The following is a 19,676-nucleotide window of genomic DNA, read 5'->3' as shown; positions in this document are numbered from 1 at the left end:
TGCTGGATGGGAGGTAATCATGGAAAAGCTCCTCAGATGGAATTACCATTAACAAAGCTACTGTCCTCATGCTGTAGCCTAAATAGAGGGCAGGGAATATCCCACATCATCACACTGGGAGGAGATGAGGCCATCCTAGAAAGATTATGCAGTTCTTTGTGTATAATTCTCTCTCTTCACCCTTTCACACTTCCATCCTATTTCCTTCCTTCTTCCAAGCTACTCACTTCAAATGTAAATGTCAAAGTAAGGATTTCTGATATCCTTAAATGTGACCTCCTTTCTAGTTTTCCTTTAATACGTTACTTTGCAGAATATATATCTGTATCTCCATATATCAATGTACTGCTATCAGTATAGATATAAATAGAGAGAGGTTTCAACACTAGTGTGATAGCAAGAAGAAAAATAATGGATTATATAGAAGTGATTACTATTTAATCAGAGTTCACTAAAACAGTGAGAAAGTCACCTTGAAAAGGCCTCCGGCAGAGTAATATGTAGCACGCTACAAAAAGATTTTTACTGGTCAAATGTGCAGTTTTCCTATAAGTCAGATATGCAGGAATTAAACAGATTATTGATATATAATAACCAGCCTTCCACTTTACTAAGACTTATAATAATTCCGAGACTATACAAAATCATTTTAATTTTATTAGTAGTAGCATTTAAATTTTAACATAATTAGAAGTATGCATTGAATTGCTATATTTAGTCAGTAAAGTGATTTTTTTTCAGTAAAGTGATTTAATCCAAGATCCTTTTTATTTAGAAAAACTATTGTTCTTTGAAAACATCCTTAAGGGGGTGAGATAAAGTCATTACTCTTTTATACACACAGAGAACTGAAAGATACTGTAGCAAGAAACTTTCGATATCATAACTAGTATGTTTTTTTCCATAATAGGCTCTTTTCTCCATTCAGAAAGTAGGTAGGTTCTTAATTTACCTTGCTTTTTTTTTTTTCATCATCTCATTCCTCACTGCCTGACATCTAACATGTTTGTGTATTATTTATAAATGCTAAAGTACCGTGAAAGCAGTTTTCAGTTTATTCATGACTAAATCCCAAGCTTCAGTGGCCGGCATGCAATCAGATGTTGTCATTATTTGTTGAATTAATGGCTGGCCACTGGAAAGCAGGGCACTTCAGAAGTCAGAGAACAAGAGCAATACGGCTGATTTTTTTAGTTTTAAAACCCCTCGGGCAGTTATATATGTAAGTATGGCATCAGTCAACCACTCCTGCAACTAACTGAAGTTTGCCAGGAGGTGTCTGTGTGGGTGGGGGAGAAGGTGGGAGATGGAAGAGGAGAATCAGATGGCGAGCAGAGACGGATGTCATCAAGTCCCAGTAAACGGGCCCTGGAAATTCGGTCCTTGTATTAAACATACACTCAGCTGCTGCATCAGTAAGCCAATACTAGACACCCTAGGCTGCCGTGTGAATGAAGGCTACGACCCACCAAATTCACAGAAATGGGGCATTCTACAGAATTAGACTGAACTTTTCAGTTTCTAATAGGTTTACGGTCATGGTCATAGTCTAATCTGTGTGTGGAAGTATACCTTTATAAGAGATGAGTTTTTTTTCAGTGGTTTGATTTACTTATTTTCATGTGACTCGTGTTCATAAATGTCATAAAACTAATAAATCTCTTCAATGTAGTGGCCTGCTTATCTAAGCGAATTGGAATAAATTTATTTTTATTATTATCCAATATCTATAACTTAAATATATATAATCTTTAAATATATAACATATTTTAATTCCTTTTTATAAATGATAGGTACTCAAAATATCTATAAAAATGAAAAAAGTTAAAAGCATTTGATTTAAAAATTTACAGAGGATTTCTCTTGTAAATTATCTCACTTGAAGCTTCCAACTCTGAGAAGCAGATGAAGTTCTATTATCATTATTTATTTTACAAATCATGTGTCAGCTATGATGATGAAAATAATTTTAAGTCTAAAGTTGTAGAATACTATTTGTTTGCCCACAAATTTCTACTCTACATAGTTTTAAATGATCTAAAAAATGTTTTAATTCCATACCATCACCTCTAACACTCAGTATTTCTTCCTTACATTTGGATTCTAGCTTGACAGATTCCAGAAGAATGAACTTAGAGAGTATGTTCAGCGAGGTTCCAGAAACCCACAGAAATTACACTACCTTTGATGAATTTGTTCTGTTTGGGCAAGAGATTATTAAAAGGATCAGAAGCCCACACTACCATCCAATGTAATAAGAGATCTGGAGTTGAAAAGTTCTAGCTTACTTCTAGTTATTCATGGTCTGGAAGATACCATGGAAGGGACCTGAGTTCTTGGACTCAGATAATAATTGATGGAGTTAAATAAAGTATCATGCATTAGATGGTCTTGCACCAATTTATCTGCTTCTGCCTCTATGTTGATTTATATTTACTTATTTTTTATATCAATTTTGAATCATTTTATTTTCAAGATTATCAGATTATGACAAGATTTCAGATTATCACAATATAGATTTTTCCATTTATCAGAAGTAATAACTAAAGTGCAAATTATTTCATCAAATTGAAAATTAAATCATCTCCTTACCATGGATTTAGTCATGGATCTTTAAGAGGAGAATGCAAATCTAAAAATTCAAATTCAGATACTTGACCTTTGGATTAATCTTCTAGTACTATTTCAAACCAAGTGACTTTCTATTTCTCAAAGTGTCTTATACTTAAGATATATCTGGTTCTCTAGTGGCAACCGTCAATAAATGTGGTTTCTTTATCCCTAATAGTTAATCTTCATATAATTGAACACATATGGTAAAAAATTATTTGCTGTGATGCCTGGGTGGCTCAGCAGTTAAGCATCTGCCTTCAGCTCAGGGTGTGTGATCCTGGAGTCGTGGGATTGAGTCCCACGTTGGGCTCTATGCACAGAGCCTGCTTCTCCCTCTGCTTGTGTCTCTGCCTCTTTCTCGGTATCTCTCATGAATAAATAAATAAAACCTTAAAAAATTATTTGCTATCTCCTTTCTATTTAACCATTGCTTTTTTTAAAAAAGATTTTGTTTATTCATGAGAGAGAGAGAGAGGGGCAGAGACACAGGCAGAGGAAGAAGCAGGCCCCATGCAGGGAGCCTGATGTAGGACTTGATCCCAGGACCCCAGGATCACGCCCTGGGCCGAAGGCAGGTGCTAAACCACTGAGCCACCCAGGGATCCCAACCTTTGCTCTTTTTAGCGTTATTTCATCTGTTGGGAAACAATGGAATTTAAAATATATTCATTCTTTTGAAATCAAACATTTTTGCATCCATGAGAATAAAATTGAACAAATAAATACTATTATTATTATTATTTTTAAAGATTTTATTTGTTTATTATCGAGAGACAGAGACAGAGACAGAGAGAAAGAGGCAGAGACATAGGCAGAGGGAGGAGCAGGCTCCATGCGGGGACCCTGACGTGGGACTCGATCCCGGGCCTCCAGGATCATGCCCTGGGCCCAAGGCAGGCATTAAACCACTGAGCCACCTGGGCTGCCCAATAAATACTATTATTAATGCACTGTTTTGATGTAAGGAAAGATCTGCTCTTCTTCATCTGATGATTTATAAAATCATAGGGTAAATTATAAGTCTTCCTACCTTTCTTTGCTCTTTTACACTCTGGGATTCAAAAGCTCTAAGTTTAAGATTTAGGAATTTTTAGGGGGCACCTGGGTGGCTCTGTTGGTTAAGTGTCTGCCTTTGGCTCATGTCATGATGCCAGAGTCCTGGGGTTGAGGCACTGCTCAGCAGGGAGCTGGTCTCCCCCTCTCCATCTGCCCCTCCTCCCCCATGCTGTACTCATTCTCTCTCAAATAAACAAATAAAATCTTTAAAAAAAAATCAGTTTTTTTTTTAATCTTGAAAATCAATGACGGCATCCTGATACTCTTGCCATTTTTATCGATAATCAGGATGAATACAAATTTTTTTCTAGCACAATATTTACTATCAAAAGAGATATATCTATTGCATAAAATAGAGTAATAATACCAGTTCATAGTGAAAAAATCTTTAATAGTGAAAAACGTACATTATCAATTAAATATAAGATAGGAATCTTAATTTTTTTCATTTAAAAGATTTAAAGGTTCCTGACTCATGATGTTTTTTCAAAACATGTCAGTTGACATTCCAAATCCGATAAAAAGAATGTGTTTTAAAATTACTCTTAAATTTATATTTAAATTAATTGTTTCAAAAGTAATGTTATAGATGCATTTAACTGGAAATAGTTTACTTGGTTTGACAAGTAAATATTTTTGTTCAATCTGTGTCTCTGTGCATGATTTGTGTAATATGCTATTTTCAAATACACAATTCTATTTCTAGATAATTATTTATGAATCCATTCAGTTTACTAAACATCAAGTACAGCAGAATTACAATCATGGATGACTTCTATTCATGAAAAACCTGCCTTTCTCCTCCTCTTTCTTGTCCTTTCCTGACCTTTCCTGTACTGTCCTGTCCTTTCCTGGGCTTTCCTGTACTGTCCTGTACTGTCCTGTCCTTTCCTGTCCTGTCCTTTCCTGTCCTTTCCTGTACTTTCCTGTACTGTCCTGTCCTTTCCTGGGCTTTCAACTGTGCATGTTCAGTTTATTTCAATACAAATTCCTCTTTACTTGTGTGGCAAGTTATTTTCAACCTTTAAAAAAGCAGTTTTAAGGCTGCTTTTCATTACCTTCACATTATTTTGTATACTCATTCTCCCTTAAGTTGGAAAAAGAAGGGTAAATACTTGTCGGTGGCCCTAATATGGTATAAAAGTAGAAGATTAAACCAGCTAAACTTGGCATGATTACTGGATGAAATGCTGTTTGAAGAATATTGTGAGATTAGAGTTTTCTCAAAATCAAATGAAGCTGGCATGGAAAAAAGTTACTGCTATGATGCCAGATAAAGTAATTAAGCATTTTTAAAGATTTTTTCCCCAATAATAATTACTGAAATTATTAAACATAATTACTAATATTCTAAGCATAAGTTATGTGACGTAGAAATAAAAGCTTATCTTTTATAAACTTTTGTTGGAATTTGAAACAATTGCATAAAAAATAATGGTATGCTTCTAAATAGGTTGGAATAAAGTCCATTTCTAATCTTTGGCCCTTTTTGAAAATGTAAGTCTAAGTTGCAGCTTTGTCTGGCTTTTAATCTGCAAAGATATGTCACTGATTTTTCTATTCTCCAAAAATTATGAGGACACGTATCTTCAAAGAGCTTTTATAATGATATATCCCTAGTGCCTAGAACAGTAAGTGTTCACATATATCAGTTGAATACATTAATTTTAATAATCAGAATATGTACTTTGACTCACATATGACATATTCTCCCCTTGGGGGAAAAATGCCTATTTCCAATAAACTCTTTATATAAAGGCATTTCCCCCTAAATCTTTTACCTCTTATTATTTTATATTTCCAAATAATAGTATATAATATTATAGTAAAAAATCTGTTTGTAATAATTCTAGTTTTATACTAGATCAAAACTATCATCAATATTTCTTTTTTTAATATTTCTATAATGCTGACAATTTCATCTAAACCACCTAGAGTAAGATAATAAAATGGTTACATTACCTTACCCTTAGCATATCATTCTCCACGTAGTCATGTGAGAAAAGAAATGTATTTATTTTTCTTTACGCACATTAATTCAAACTTAATTCTATTTTTAGACTATTTTTCTTTTCTCCAAACTGAAAATAGAAGCACAAAATTCCTCATAGAATGTAAGACTTAATGAGCTGCTGAGTACAAGTATCCCAGAACTCTTTTAAGTGGTATCTTATTAGAGCACAGACAAAAGAAAAAAAAAAAAAAAAGAAAAAGAAAAAAAAAAGGCATAGCTGGGTGGAAACAAGACTTTCCTACTTTGTTTACATTCTCTCACATACCTAATACCTTCTCCTAAATCCAGGCACTGAGTTAAGCACCCCCAAGATTGATGAGGTATGCAAAACATCATGGCCTGCTTCATATTCTAGGGTAGTAGAAAGTCGAGAACACGAATGATGATATAAACACAATGTGAAAATGCCAAAGAGAAGTGCTGGATGTCCTAGGGCAAAGGCAGTTTAAGAAGACAAAGTGGGAGGATTAGAGAGGTTTAGCAGATGTTAAGGAGGCCACGTGTAAAGACAAAGAGGTATGAACAATTCAAAGGGGCACATTTTAGAGAAAACAGATTTTCATGGCTGGAAAAAAAAGATACATAGTGAATGTGTTGTAGTAATCTGAGCAAAAAGCCTGAATAAAAGCAATACTAGTCTTCTCATGTAGAGAAAAAGATTAGAGGACTCTCAGTAGCCAGAGCTCCAAATTACTCTGTCACTCTAGGTGCGAATGCTCTAAGAATCTTGAAAGAGCTAGTTCTGATAATTTCACTTTTCTTTTAGAAAAATATTTTATTTATTTATTCATGAGAACACACACACACACACACACACACACACAGAGGCAGAGACACAGGCAGAGGGAGAAACAGGCTCCATGCAGGGAGCCTGAGGTGGGACTTGATCCCAGGTCTCCAGGATCACGGCCTGGGCTGAAGGCAGGTGCTAAACCGCTGAACCACCTGGGCTGCCCTAATAATTTCACTTTTTAACTCATGATCCTTCTTAGGGTTCTAGGCTCAGTTCTAATTGTCCTTCATACTAACGGGGACCACTGAAAACATTTTATTCTATTTTCCTGGTCATTATTAAAACCCTTTAGTCTCTTCTGCTTGGGCCTGATATAGGCTTAATTAACTCAAGATTAAAATTCTTACTAAAACCTCTTTTCAATGGAGTCGAAACTGGCAACCATCAGGTTGAACCAGTGCATGTCTTGAAGCTTTGAATGTTCCCATGGTGAGCCTAAAAAGATGCAGCAAAATGGGCAAGATATCAAATGACAGGAAAATACACCAGGAGAAGCTGCTCTTGGAGTCAGACCCACGAGGCTATATAATGCAGCTCCTATTTTCTCTAGTAGAACAGATTAGCAAGAATAGCTTAATCTCACTTTGGCAATTGTAAAATTGGACAAATAATACTTCACAGGGTTGTGTGAGTATTTGGTAAAACATTATATGTTCAGATAAATAATGTTTAACAGCATATTTCTCTGTGACCAAGACATTATACATTTTTAGTGACTTGTCATTTCCCTTGCCAACCCTCCCCTGGGAACATCAAATGGAAACAGAAAAGATCAACTTCAAAAGGCTTTCCCTTCTAGGTTTTTTTTTTTTTTTTCCTTCTAGGCTTTTGCAAGTTCTGTTCCAATCACTGCTTCTCTTCATCTGGTTAGCTGCTTCTTTTTTCTGGTCTCAGCTTACATGTCACTTCCTTCAAGAAATCGTTCCTATCCACTAAATTCTGTGTTCTTTCCTGGGTTCTGCAAACCACTGTATTTCATTAATTGTCTTATGATATATTTTGTATCTTTTTCAGAATCACGTTAGATTGTAAACCCTTTGAGGGTGAGAAATATCTCTGATATTGCTGTTTTCTCAGTGCCTAATAGTGACAGGCCCTTGTAAATCCCAAATATGTTTATTGACAAATTGACTAATGAAACAAAATTGCTCTAGTAAGCAAATGGTAAAAATGATCCCACCATGTCTTCAAATACGGTAGACATATATCTATATTCATAACTTTTATAATTACTTGATAGACTATGGTTCTAATACCAGTTACAATAGATAAAATGTCTGGGCTACTGTCAGGTACTCCTTATGTCATAAACTTGAGATATTACTTAATGTCTGTATTTATTGCAGCCAGTGGGAATAAACCATTCAGGTGTATTTCTAATAAACAAAGTTCTAAATGAAATTATAATGGTTCTCCAAGCAGATTACTAGAGAACTTTATGTTTTTTTTTTATTTTTTAAGATCTTATTTATTTATTCATGAGAGACACAGAGAGAGAGGCAGAGGCATAGGCAGAGGGAGAAGCAGGATCCATGGAGGGAGGCTGATGTGGGACTCGATCCTAGGACTCCAGGATCACGCTCTGGGCCGAAGGAAGCACTAAACCACTGAGCCACCCGGGCTGCCCAAGAACTTTAAAAATAACAAGGAGAAGACAAACAGATTGCTATTTGATTTTAACACCAGGTTTTTAGGCACAGATTGAGTCGGTCCTCCCTGGCCCTTTTGCTCTAATGTTATTACTATTAACCACTAAAAACCTCAGATATTATTGACCCCATATTTAACACCCAGATTTAAATGCAAAATACATGCTTACTCTTTTCTTTTATTTATATTAGAAATCCTTGCTCCAGATCTGCACAAAATGGAGCTATATTTGTTCCTAAACAACTTGCTTAAAGAATACCCAATTTTACTTTGCCATTATTTATCTCTGTCTCTTCTCCCTGGGTGCTTCAGTTAAAATTAATTTGCATTTGGACCTCAGGATTTTATATTGCCATTAGAATCATGAAATGTTTTTACTCAGCACAACTAAGAACTGATGTTTTACCTCCCACTAATGGACCTTTAATTAGGCACCGTAATGAACCATTATGTCATTCCTTCATTTATGGAGAAAAGATTTTGTATATGCAAGATACAATTTTGACAGAACACCAGGTCCTCTGAACCTTGCCGACTCACATATAATAGATCCTAAATTTATTATGCTTTTGTCAGCTGTTGGATTTATCATTTTAATGACCCTGTCCACAGACTTATATTGCTGCCAAAGCACAGCATCACCATACTGCAGGAATGTTTGTTGACATCTTGATCAACAACTCCTGGGGTCCAATTCTGACTGTAATATTACTACGTCGGGACCTTGAGCAAGTTATTTAACCTCTGTCTAAGGATTAATTGGTTAATTTTAATAAGTGCTTTGCAGTAAAAGGTGGGAAGTGCTATGACTGCTAATAGTGATAATAAAATGATAATGCAGCCTTTTATAATGCATCAGGCTACCTCAGACTGTGATTCTATTAAGTTGCCAATTAAAATATATGCGAACTGAATTTATTCTTTTTAAGAAACCCAATTGCTATAATGATGGCCACATAGTATTTTTTCAACTTAGATCAAAAAAATAAAAAATGGTGATACTTCAGCTTAATTTTTTTAAAGTTAAAAAAAAAAAAAAGATCAACGTTCTATGATGATGGACCAATTGGGAACAGAGAAAAGCTGCACAGAAAAATACCAGATGGTTGTACTCTGATTAAATCTAGCTCTTGTGCTTTAAGTTGATTGTTCTTTTATTAACTTGTCTCTAAACTGCTTTCATTTATTTATCTATGATTATTTATTTATTCGACAAAGGCCAATGTTGGATGTAATCTCAAAGAGGTCATCTCAGACAAATAGGTGGAATGCACACAATTAATAATACCAAGCAAAAGTGAATAGAAACAGACAGAGGTAAAGAAGTAGTGACTTGAAAATTCAAAAGAGAAAGAGATTCATTCAAACTGAGGGCAGATGTAAACAACTTCAAAAAGGAAACATCCTTTAAACTGGGCAGAGACAGATAGGACTTGGCACGGAGAGAGGAAGGTGAGAAAGAATCCAAAGAAAATGCATTCCAGAGGAAGGGAATAACAGGAGAAAGTTGCAATGCCATGGGAATTGACAAGTGGAGAAGCATGATAACTGTGGTTTTACTAGAATAAGGGAGAGGCTGCAAAAGTGGTCTGGATGGTAATGAGGGTCTACATTATGCAAGGTAGTAGTTGGTGTTGTCCTTGATGCTTGGAAGTCTTTCAGGGTTGTGAGAATATTGGAGCCAAAAAGAAAAAGTCCATGAGTTGGTAGGTGGAAGTTGTGCTGAAATATCCTGCTATGTTGGGAGGAGAGTGGGGAGGGGAGAGCCACGAGGACGTAAGCAAGGTGTGTAAGCAAGGTGTGACACCTGTATATGACCAGATTGTGTTTGCTAGATAAGCTCTGCTGGCCTATAACACATATTTAAGAGATAAAGCCAGGAAAGCAGTGTGAAAAGAGCATTGGCTGAGGGTAGTGGCATCTAAGGATGTCAAGATGCTGGCCTGCATGAGCAGAATATACACTTAAAAAAAAACAACAATCTGAAACCATATTTGTCTCTGCTGCAACAGAAATGACTGCCTGCTATAACAGAAGGAAAATATTTAATATTGTTCTTTATTCTCAAATTAAGTCATTGCAGATTGTTTGATTTGATGCTGTTCCATGTGTCTCCTGCAGTGAGCAGAGACCCAGACTACTCTTTGTAAGGGCCTCAATGATATCAAACCACCTGGAGGCCAGAATGTTGAGTAGATTTTAGAGGGTATGGTCTGGAGTTGGGTTACCCAGACAGAATGCTGGCTTCCCATTTACTGTGACATTCAGGAGGCTCTTGTGCCTCGTCAGTAGCCTCCTCTGTAAAATGAGAATAAAAGCAACACCTAGTTCATTAGTGGGATTAAATGGACTAATAGAATTAATGCAAAAAAAGAAATGACCACAGGAGTGTCTGGGTATAGAAAGATCTCATTACATATGGTTGAGACAGAAAACAATTCTTTTTATTATGAATACAACATACAGCTGTGGCTATTCTTTTGAGAGTAGGTATAGAGGGTGCAGAGAGAAAGAATGGAGATCAATTAGTAATAATACAGGTTAGCAACGCTGGAAGCTTCGTTCAATGAAGGTAGTGGGGATGGAGCTGGTGAGAAGTGTTCAGATTCTGGGCCTGTTTTAATGGGAAAAAAATGAGAAAGAAGTTCATGTAAAAGAAAGAAAGCAGTCAAGAATGAATCCAATTATGTGATAGGGATCATCAAGGAGTATACTTGTGATGAGCACTGGGTGTTGTACGGCATTGTTGAATCGCTGGATTATATACACCTGAAACTACTATAACACTGTCTGTAGCTATACTGGAATTAAAATAAAAAATAGATATAAAAAAGAAAAAATAGATATAAAAAATCTTTTAAAAAATGAAGTTAGTTAGATCAAAAAAATAATAATGAATTCAAGATACTTGGATCTGAGTGATGGGTGTTTCCTTTTATAGACACAGGGAAAACTATGGTAGAAGCAATTTTGGGTAAGAAAATCAGGTTAATAATTGAAAGCCAACTCAAACTGTCATATATACACATCGGTATCAAAATCTGGAATTCAGGAGAGACATTCACCTAGAAATATACATTCAGAATCATCTGTATTTGGATGATCTAAAAGTCATCAGTTAGTTGAAATCATCTAGGCAGTAGGTTTCAATTTCAGTCACACATCTGAAACATGTGGAAAACTAAACTGTATGGAAGTCTCAGAGAATCAGAATCTTTGGAGATGATGTTTGGGGAAACTGTATCTTACAAAATTTTATAAAAACTGTTTATTCTAATGTTCCAATTTGTATAGAAATCACAGGCTCATGGAGTGAGTGTTTTGAGAAAAAAGAAGAAATTCAAGTACAGTCATGAGCCACTCCAATGTTTAAAGGTCAGGGAGAAGAGGAGGAACCGGCAAAAAACGATGAAAAGAAGCAACCACTGAAATGGGAAGGGAAACAAGAAAGTGGTAAGAACAATTGAAAGTTTTTTTTTTTAATTTTTTTATTTTTTTATTTTTTTCAATTGAAAGTATTTTAAGGAGGGAGTGATTTACTGATGACTGTGGGATAAAATAAGAATTGGTAACTGGATATGAGAACATGGATGACAATAAAATAAATTAACTTGATTCTGATGAAAGATACTTAAGCAAAATAGTGAAGATAAAAACCTGACAGAGGTGAGGTCAAAAGAAAAATAAAGAGGAAACTGTAGCATGTAACAACTCTTTAGAGTAATGCTACTGGTAAAAGAAAAATAGTAAGTCAGGAAATGAAGTTGTGGGTCGAAGGAGTGTGGGCACAAGGCAAGGTTGTTCAAGATAGAACTAGGGAGAGAGGAAAATATTGATAAAGGAGAAAGATGGGAACAGTTGTAAGAGATGTGTCCATAAGTAGCTAAGAGGGATCGATGTATGAGTGGACAGCGTAGCATTTGGGGTAGCATGTGGTTCCTGGTCATAAGGAGATAATCTATGGGTAGAAGATAAAGTAATTCGAGAGATGTGATGGTGGGAGCTTGTGGCAGTTCTCTTTAGTTAGCTTCTATTTTGATCAATGAAACAGAAAGCAAGTTCTTGAGCTCAGGATAAATCTGGGGAGCAGGTATTCAAGGTTTGGGAAGAAAACAGAAGATATGACAAAGATACCAGTAGATTAGCAAAATACAGTAGAAGCCACAGTAAGTGCCCGTTTGAAATTAGTGATAAAAACTCAAGTGAGCATGTGATTTTCTTCAGTTGCATCCAGCCATGGGGCACTGGTTCAGAACAGGTGGAGAATTGGAGTTAACCGTGATTACAGTTTTCTAGGAAAGTACAGTAGAAGGGAAGAAGGAACAAGGGAATTGTGGGTATATACTAAGTCATGATTACAGTGATGGATTATAAGTTAGGGAAGGAAGAAACATAGAATCTTTAAAATGAGAAGGATGAGGAACAGTATAAAATACTGTTGGAGTTAGAGTGACAGAGGGAGTGACCCTGAAAAATCAGGGGCTGCTGAAATTGAGATAAGGGATGGAACATGGAGATAAGAAAACTACTTCACGTCAACCTCAACGCATGCCCTCGGACTGTCTGGTGGGAGTTGCTGTCACTTACAGTACTGACACCTGTCTCCAGTGTGTTCGGCCTGGCAGTGGCAGGAGGGCTGGTTCCCGGCAGTCACGCTGCAGGTGCCTCCATTTTGACAAAACTCCTCACAGACTGTCTTACCACAGTTTGGTCCAGTGAACCCCAGGGCACAGCTGCAGGTGGGTCTCCCTATTGGAAAAGAAAAGGTAACAAAACGAAGAAGTTACTTGGCTAGAATGGTTTATCTTCACAGAATCCTCACTAGACAAGAGACAGGAAGCCAAGATGCTGGTCAAGGTGGGTCCACACTTCCTCTGTGACTGTAGGCAGGAGGCTGACCTCGATGCGTCTGCATTTTCCCACATTCCAGTGAAGCCTAGGTTAGAAGATTAACTCAGGTTCACATCAGGTAAAATAACCAGAGCTCATTTTATGAATAATTACACATTTATACAGGTGTGTTATGCTCTGAAGTGCTCACGTTATTCTTTGTACTTCTCTCTTCATGTCCATTTTGCTTTTTCCGATCATTTTTTTCTACTCATATAGTAACGTAGATTGTATCAGCCATTAGAGTATAAAATAGAGACAATCATGATCATATCTCTCAGTGTCGAATCATCATGGACCACCACTGCTAAAGCATGAGCTTAGACTTATAAATATTTTAATAAGTTTAAAATGGTCATACCATCTATAATATTTATGCGATTAGTTATTTTAATCGATGTAAATTTATACACCGCATTTAGTATGTAAGCACTTAATAAGTCCTATTTTATTTCATCTTGTGTTTTTTTATTCATGGGAAAGGACTGTCCCTTGTAGTCTAGTAAGATGATTTAAAGTCTAATGTTAACAGCACATGAGAGTAGATCTAATGGATCATCTATGGATATTTTTCTTTATTTGCTCTGTGGAAACTAATATCACAAGTAAAGGTGAGCAATCCTTTAGGGTGCTTGGAACATAACACAGTTAACTGTTAGATCAAGAATGAGTCTCTCTAACTGGCTGGAATGCCAAGGCCTGGGTGGAAAATGGGAGTACCGAAGCAGCTATGTAGGAGAAACTCAGGAAAACAAAACGAAATAATAGCTATCATTTGTAATGCGGAATAGCGAAGTTTGGAGGTTGTACAAATGTGAAGAAATCACATGAAAAAGAATAAAAAAGAAATTTAGTCATAGATCTGAATTAACTATGACTCGGAAGTGTCACCCAGTTGACTAGCAGCAGAGAATATCCAGCCATCGCCTCTCTCACCTTTGTAGACATGAGGTATAATTAGACTGGTCATAAAAATGTATGAGTAGAAGTCTTAAGACTTGAAATGTGAAAATGACATAAGTTTTCTCTATTGTCATAGGTTCTACATTTTTTTGAAAAGCACTCATAAGTGAATAAAATGCCTCCAAATGAAAGCCACCTGCCTTTCCAAGAGAATAAATAAGTTGAGGTTCCATAATTTATTTATTTATTTTGCATCGAAAGCTCTCCACACCTTTAAACATGCTTGAAGCTTTTGCTTCTCAGTGAAGAAAGTTACATACATTTTTAATGGTGAGTAGCATTGCTTTAAAACGTCTGCATAAATGTTATTACTTTGGTGGCAGATAAATGCCTATTAGTAGGTTGAGAAACAAGGTAAATTTTATGTACATTAAAAGCTGAGTAACATCGTGTTTTCCATTCCCAGAAAATGGCTTTAAAACTTTTAGCTAAATATTTTTCTTATAATGGTAGTGAATTTTCTAGTTGTTGCTTACATATAGAAAAAAATATCTTCATGGGAACAATAATGGGTGAAAGACAGAGACACAAACAAGGGAATGAATAGTGGTAGAAGATGAAGAGGACAGCAAATTGTTGGAACACAGTTACTAAGGTAAATGAAAGCCCTGAACAAAAGAAGTAGTTCCTCTTCATCAGCAAGAACCAGTGACTGCCTTACAGAGAAATAGAACATTTACACAGGGACACAAATTAACATGAGCTAAATGTAAAACAAACAGAACAGAAAATACAGGAGAAATCAAAATGCATTAGGATAATCATAAAAAGTGCCATATGGTGGTAGGACTTCAGCACCGTGGATTTATGTTTTTCTCCATTATTTTCTAGGTTTCTTTAAATTAAGAGTGAAAAACATTAAAATGAAAGAAGTTTGAAAGAAACAAATGCAACCCACGAAGGCCCTTGAAATCTATTCTGTCCCAGTCACTGAGAGAATGACACCATGCTTTCATCTCATCTGTAGCTGCTTTGAAACTAGGGCAGAGTGACCAGGTTGTCCCCCCACTTCCACATCCAGCATCTGCCTCACATCATTTAGATCCTGGCTGAATTATTTTCAAAAGGCTCTTTTTCTTCCTTTATAAGGAGGATTTCTTTTTGACAAGTAGAAATCTTCATATTCAGGGGAACATTACCAACTTGAAACTGTGTGTTGATACAGTAGATCTTTTGTTTGCTGATGGGAGATGAACCACCTGTCACAGAGTTTTATAATGGGCTTCCATCTAATATTTTCACGACTCTCTCTGGGTGCGCCCTAACAAGTTGCATTGGATTTATTTATAAAGATTTTTTAGGTAGCTCAATTTAATTTCGGCATTTGAAAAGGCAACAATACTGTTACGAAGACTAAGGTATAGATTTATAGCAGTGAAGCATCCAGGGAGCTTGGGAGTTGACAGCTTACAAGAGTAGTATAATCAAAAAGAGCATCAATTAACCTGAGGAAGGAGGGAGAGGATCAGTCTGTTGCCTCTACTCAGTCTAGTTTTTATAGCATTCAGACCTGAAAAGTGTGAGTTGTTAGACTGCCTGGTTATAGACTATCTGTACCAATTACTGGTTGTGAGGCCATGGGCATCACTTCTCTGCTTCTTTTTCCTTGTGCAAAACATGGAGATAATAATATGGGGTTGTTAGGGAGAATCATAGTAAATGAAATGAAAAGTAAAGTAAATGAGATGATATGTGCAAAGCATTTCTAAAGGTACGAGGCACATAGAGAGCACACAATGATACTTTGGCTCCAATTGTTTATTATTATTACTGTTGTTGTTATTTCTATTGAGCTTCGCCATTTATGACTTTGTAACTGCGTCCTAAAAAAGACACCGTCACATTCTAAGAAAATCATTTGGAAAACTGTCTTAAATTACACATTTAATGTTTGTTATTTATTTAAGATAAAATTAAATTTGAGCTTGCATGGCAGCGATGGGATAAAGCAGAAATTCTCCATCAACCTTACTCTCAGACTCCAACATTTTTAACTTTGAAGGATGGGTCTTTCTTTCTCTTTACTTTCTCAACATATTTAATCCCACACTTTAAAAAGAAAACACACACACACAGAAACTCCACATGAGAAACACAAACAATAAAGCACACCTAGTATTTTTATCAAGTCCATTTACTTGTATACCTTCAAATTTTGATACATACTTGAGCTTTTTTTTTTTTAGTCTATACTCATAGCTTCCAATTCTACCAAACAAAATCTTCCATCATAAAGTCACATTCCAATCCTTCACTGGGTTTACAGTTTTAATTTTTTTTTAATATATAAAAAAAGGTATCTTAATCTGTTACTTCTTTGTTATTTCAGAAGAGAGGACAGATCCCTCAATATGTATGTATTGTTCACATCAAGCACTTCTGATTCCCTAGTGGTAAAACAGGTTTAGGGATGGAGAAGTTAATGTGTGTTTTCTTTATTATATATTTATCTCTGATCTCTTAATCTCTAAATCCACTGATTTCTTTTCAATCATCCTCCTCAGATGTTCTCCATAATTTTACACATTTTATTCTTGAAACTTCTTATTTTTATTACACATTTTATTTCGCATCTCCTCTTGAAAATTCTATCTTGGTGTCTAAGACATTACCATTACTGATGTCCGTATCTTTTTCTGATTGTCCTTTTCAATTGCTTTTATGCTTTCTCTTTCTTTCTCTTAAAATATATTCTTCTAAACTTATTTTGGTGATGTAATACAGTTTGATGGCTCCAATAATTCTCTATCTGAATACTACAGTCTCAGTCTTCTCACTCTGGACTCCTTGTCCTTCGTAACTGACAGACCATTCTCTCTTTGTCCTAGGCTCATCAACTCCCCCATGACCCACAAGAGAGAAAATTCTTCTCATAAATATTGTCCTGGTAGCATACGTGATTTCTGTAGACTAGTGATTTCTCCCAGTGACGGGTATGCTCCATACTCAAGTTCGACACTATAAGTTAGCAAAGTGCCTTACTAGCTGTGTACAACAAATGGAGCTTAGTTTATTTTCTTGATTAATTTATTATTAATATATCTGCTTCCGTTCGTAGATAAATGGAAACTTGTTGCATACATCTTCTAAAATGTGCCAGCAAATTTTCATGCAACAAGGTAAGTAAATAATAAACTACTGAGATTTAACTAGATAAACTACTGAGATTTAACTAGATAACTAATAGTAGCTAATGTCAAATATGGCAAAAATATAATTAAAAGTGCTAATCATCTATAGTCAATATTAAGGAATATTCACTGACACAACTAAAGATTGTATTGATCATAAGGAAAAGAGAAATGGGTGCCTGCTTGGCTCAGTAGGTTAAGAGACTGCTTTCTGCTCAGGTCATGATCCCCAAGGATCAAGTCTCGCATTGGGCTTCCTGCTCAGTGGGGAGTCTCCTCCCTCTCTCTCTCTACCCCTCCCCTGGTTTGTGTTCTTATTCATTTACTCTCTCTCTCAAATAAATAAAATCTTAAAAAAAAGAAAGAGAGAGAGAGAAATGGAAATGTCTTGGATTCTCACAGGGTTCTTGAAATTTCACTGGTCTTACGTGGCCCTTACATACTTAAACTAGTCTCAGTAAAAATGATTAATTCTGAAATAGTTCATAAGAATATTTAACAAGAACTAAATAAATTTGGCACAAATAAAATTGTTTATTTTTGGCATTAGATCTGGGAATCAAATATTGTTAGATATTTATTAATTGTGTGGCTTTGCCAAACTTACATTTCCTCACTAGATCTCATTTTGCATCTCATTCTGTAAAATGGTGTCAATGATGCCTACTATGTGCTGGTAAAACACATCATACAACGTCTGCCACATAGCACGTACTTAATTGGTAGTATTAGTAGTAGTAGTAGTCGTATTGAAAAAAAAAGTAGTAGTCGTATTGGTATTATAATTACTATTAGTATTATTATTAAACAGATTGTTTATTATTTAAACAACTGAGTACATATGCTTTTATTAAAAAACTGCATATGGAATCCCAATACACAGTTTTTCCATATTCTTTTGAAAATAATATGCCCATATCCTATCCATATATACCAGTTCAAATAATGTTTTAAAATATATAATAAAAATGCAAACTTTTCTATCATATAGATAGGTAACTACATGGATAGCATAAAAAATTATCATTAGTCCTTGTTAAATGAACGTTAAATTTATATGATTTTGTTACAGTTTTTAGATAAATGGACCTATTTGATTATATGTTACTTTTAGCTATATAGTCATAGCCAGTGATTTCTCTGATATGGACAGACTATTGCTGATTTTCAGTGATAATAAGTAATGTCTTAGAGCACTGACTTTTGAATATCCTAGATTCTTGGATTTTAGTGTTCTTACTTAGCCACTCAAGTTCACATCTGAAAAATAACACAATGTTAGACATAATAGAGTGATAAGGATTAAATAAAGTAATATGTCTAAGGAATTTGACAGAGTTTTTCATATTTATTAAACATTTAAAATGTAGTAGGCACTATAATAAACAAAATTAAGTAGTTAAATTTCCAAAATATTTTAATTACTGGATATATATTCCATATAGAAATCACTATTTACTTGCTAATAATTTTAGAGTAAAATTTGCTGTGTAGCTTTTGTTCAAGTAATATATGAATAAATCTTTTGGTCAAGTAATATATGAATAAATATCAATCAATCAATATGCTCAAAAACCTATATTCATATTTGAATATTATAAATGTGTATCTGTTGGCATTTTTCAGTGACTTGATATACTACTGGTGTCTGTTTTTAAAAGCTAGATTTATTTAATAAACAGTTTTTAAGATGATTATAAATATGCTACTCTTCAGTGTATTTAATCAATATTATATGACTTTAAGTAGGTAAAATTACTTCTCTGCTCAATATTGGACAAATAAATCATTACTCTTTTTTTTTCTATTTAAACATAATGCTTGAAAATGTGTGGTTGATTGCCATGAAGGAATGCTAGCAAAAGTAATTACATATGAACTTCCTATGAGACAGTGACAGTGTTTATTATTTCTGAGTAGATACCTGCTAGTGAGCATCATTAGTCAGTTCTCTTTTTAAGCAATTTATTGAATTCATAGTCATTTGTCAATGTGAACCCCGATGCATCTTAACCCTTACTTGTTGAGTAAGTCTGGTGCTTATAAATTTTTATTCCTGGTTGTAATGTTTTCTACCTAACAAGTTTTCAATATATACAGTCATTGTTTAATTCAATAGTCTGATGAATACATTGAGTCTAGATAATAGAATTTCATTGACATTTAAACTGCAGAGCATATTAATAAATGCTTATATTTAATGTTCCACAAAAATACTATCTGAAAGTTACCCTTTACTCACGATATCTTTACTATTTGAACAAAAACCACATTTTTGTTATTTTATATAGGAGAAAAATAATAAGCTGAGAGACAAGTCACCATAGCCTCATTTGGTTAGATACTAGATTGCAATCAGAAAGCCCATCTCCTGACCCCTAATGCCCAAGACCACTCTGCTTTTTGAAATCCATCTTCACTTCTGACTTAGATTCAAGTGATAAAAGTTTTGAATGCTTAAAAAAATTGCTAGTCTTTTTGATAAAGAGATTTGACATTCTACTTTTCCACTTTATATAATGTTTTCCTGAACAGAAAGTGAGTGCCCATTTATACACAATTTTAG

The 19,676-nt window shown here is 35.0% G+C and overlaps 1 protein-coding gene across 1 annotated transcript in view; it reads right to left on the bottom strand.

The window, feature by feature from the left end:
* Positions 1-19,676, bottom strand: part of LOC112912708 (low-density lipoprotein receptor-related protein 1B-like) — a 142,400-nt gene that overhangs the window by 50,764 nt on the left and 71,960 nt on the right. The window contains exon 18 of the mRNA XM_072745171.1: positions 12,714-12,875. Coding sequence (XP_072601272.1) covers positions 12,714-12,875 — 162 coding nt within the window. The remainder of the gene's footprint in view (positions 1-12,713; positions 12,876-19,676) is intronic.

This window comes from Vulpes vulpes, unplaced genomic scaffold (genome assembly GCF_048418805.1).
Source record: "Vulpes vulpes isolate BD-2025 unplaced genomic scaffold, VulVul3 Bu000000699, whole genome shotgun sequence".
NCBI lineage: Eukaryota > Metazoa > Chordata > Mammalia > Carnivora > Canidae > Vulpes > Vulpes vulpes.
The sequence above is the reverse complement of the archived record's forward strand: the minus strand, read 5'-3'. Positions and strand labels throughout refer to the sequence as shown.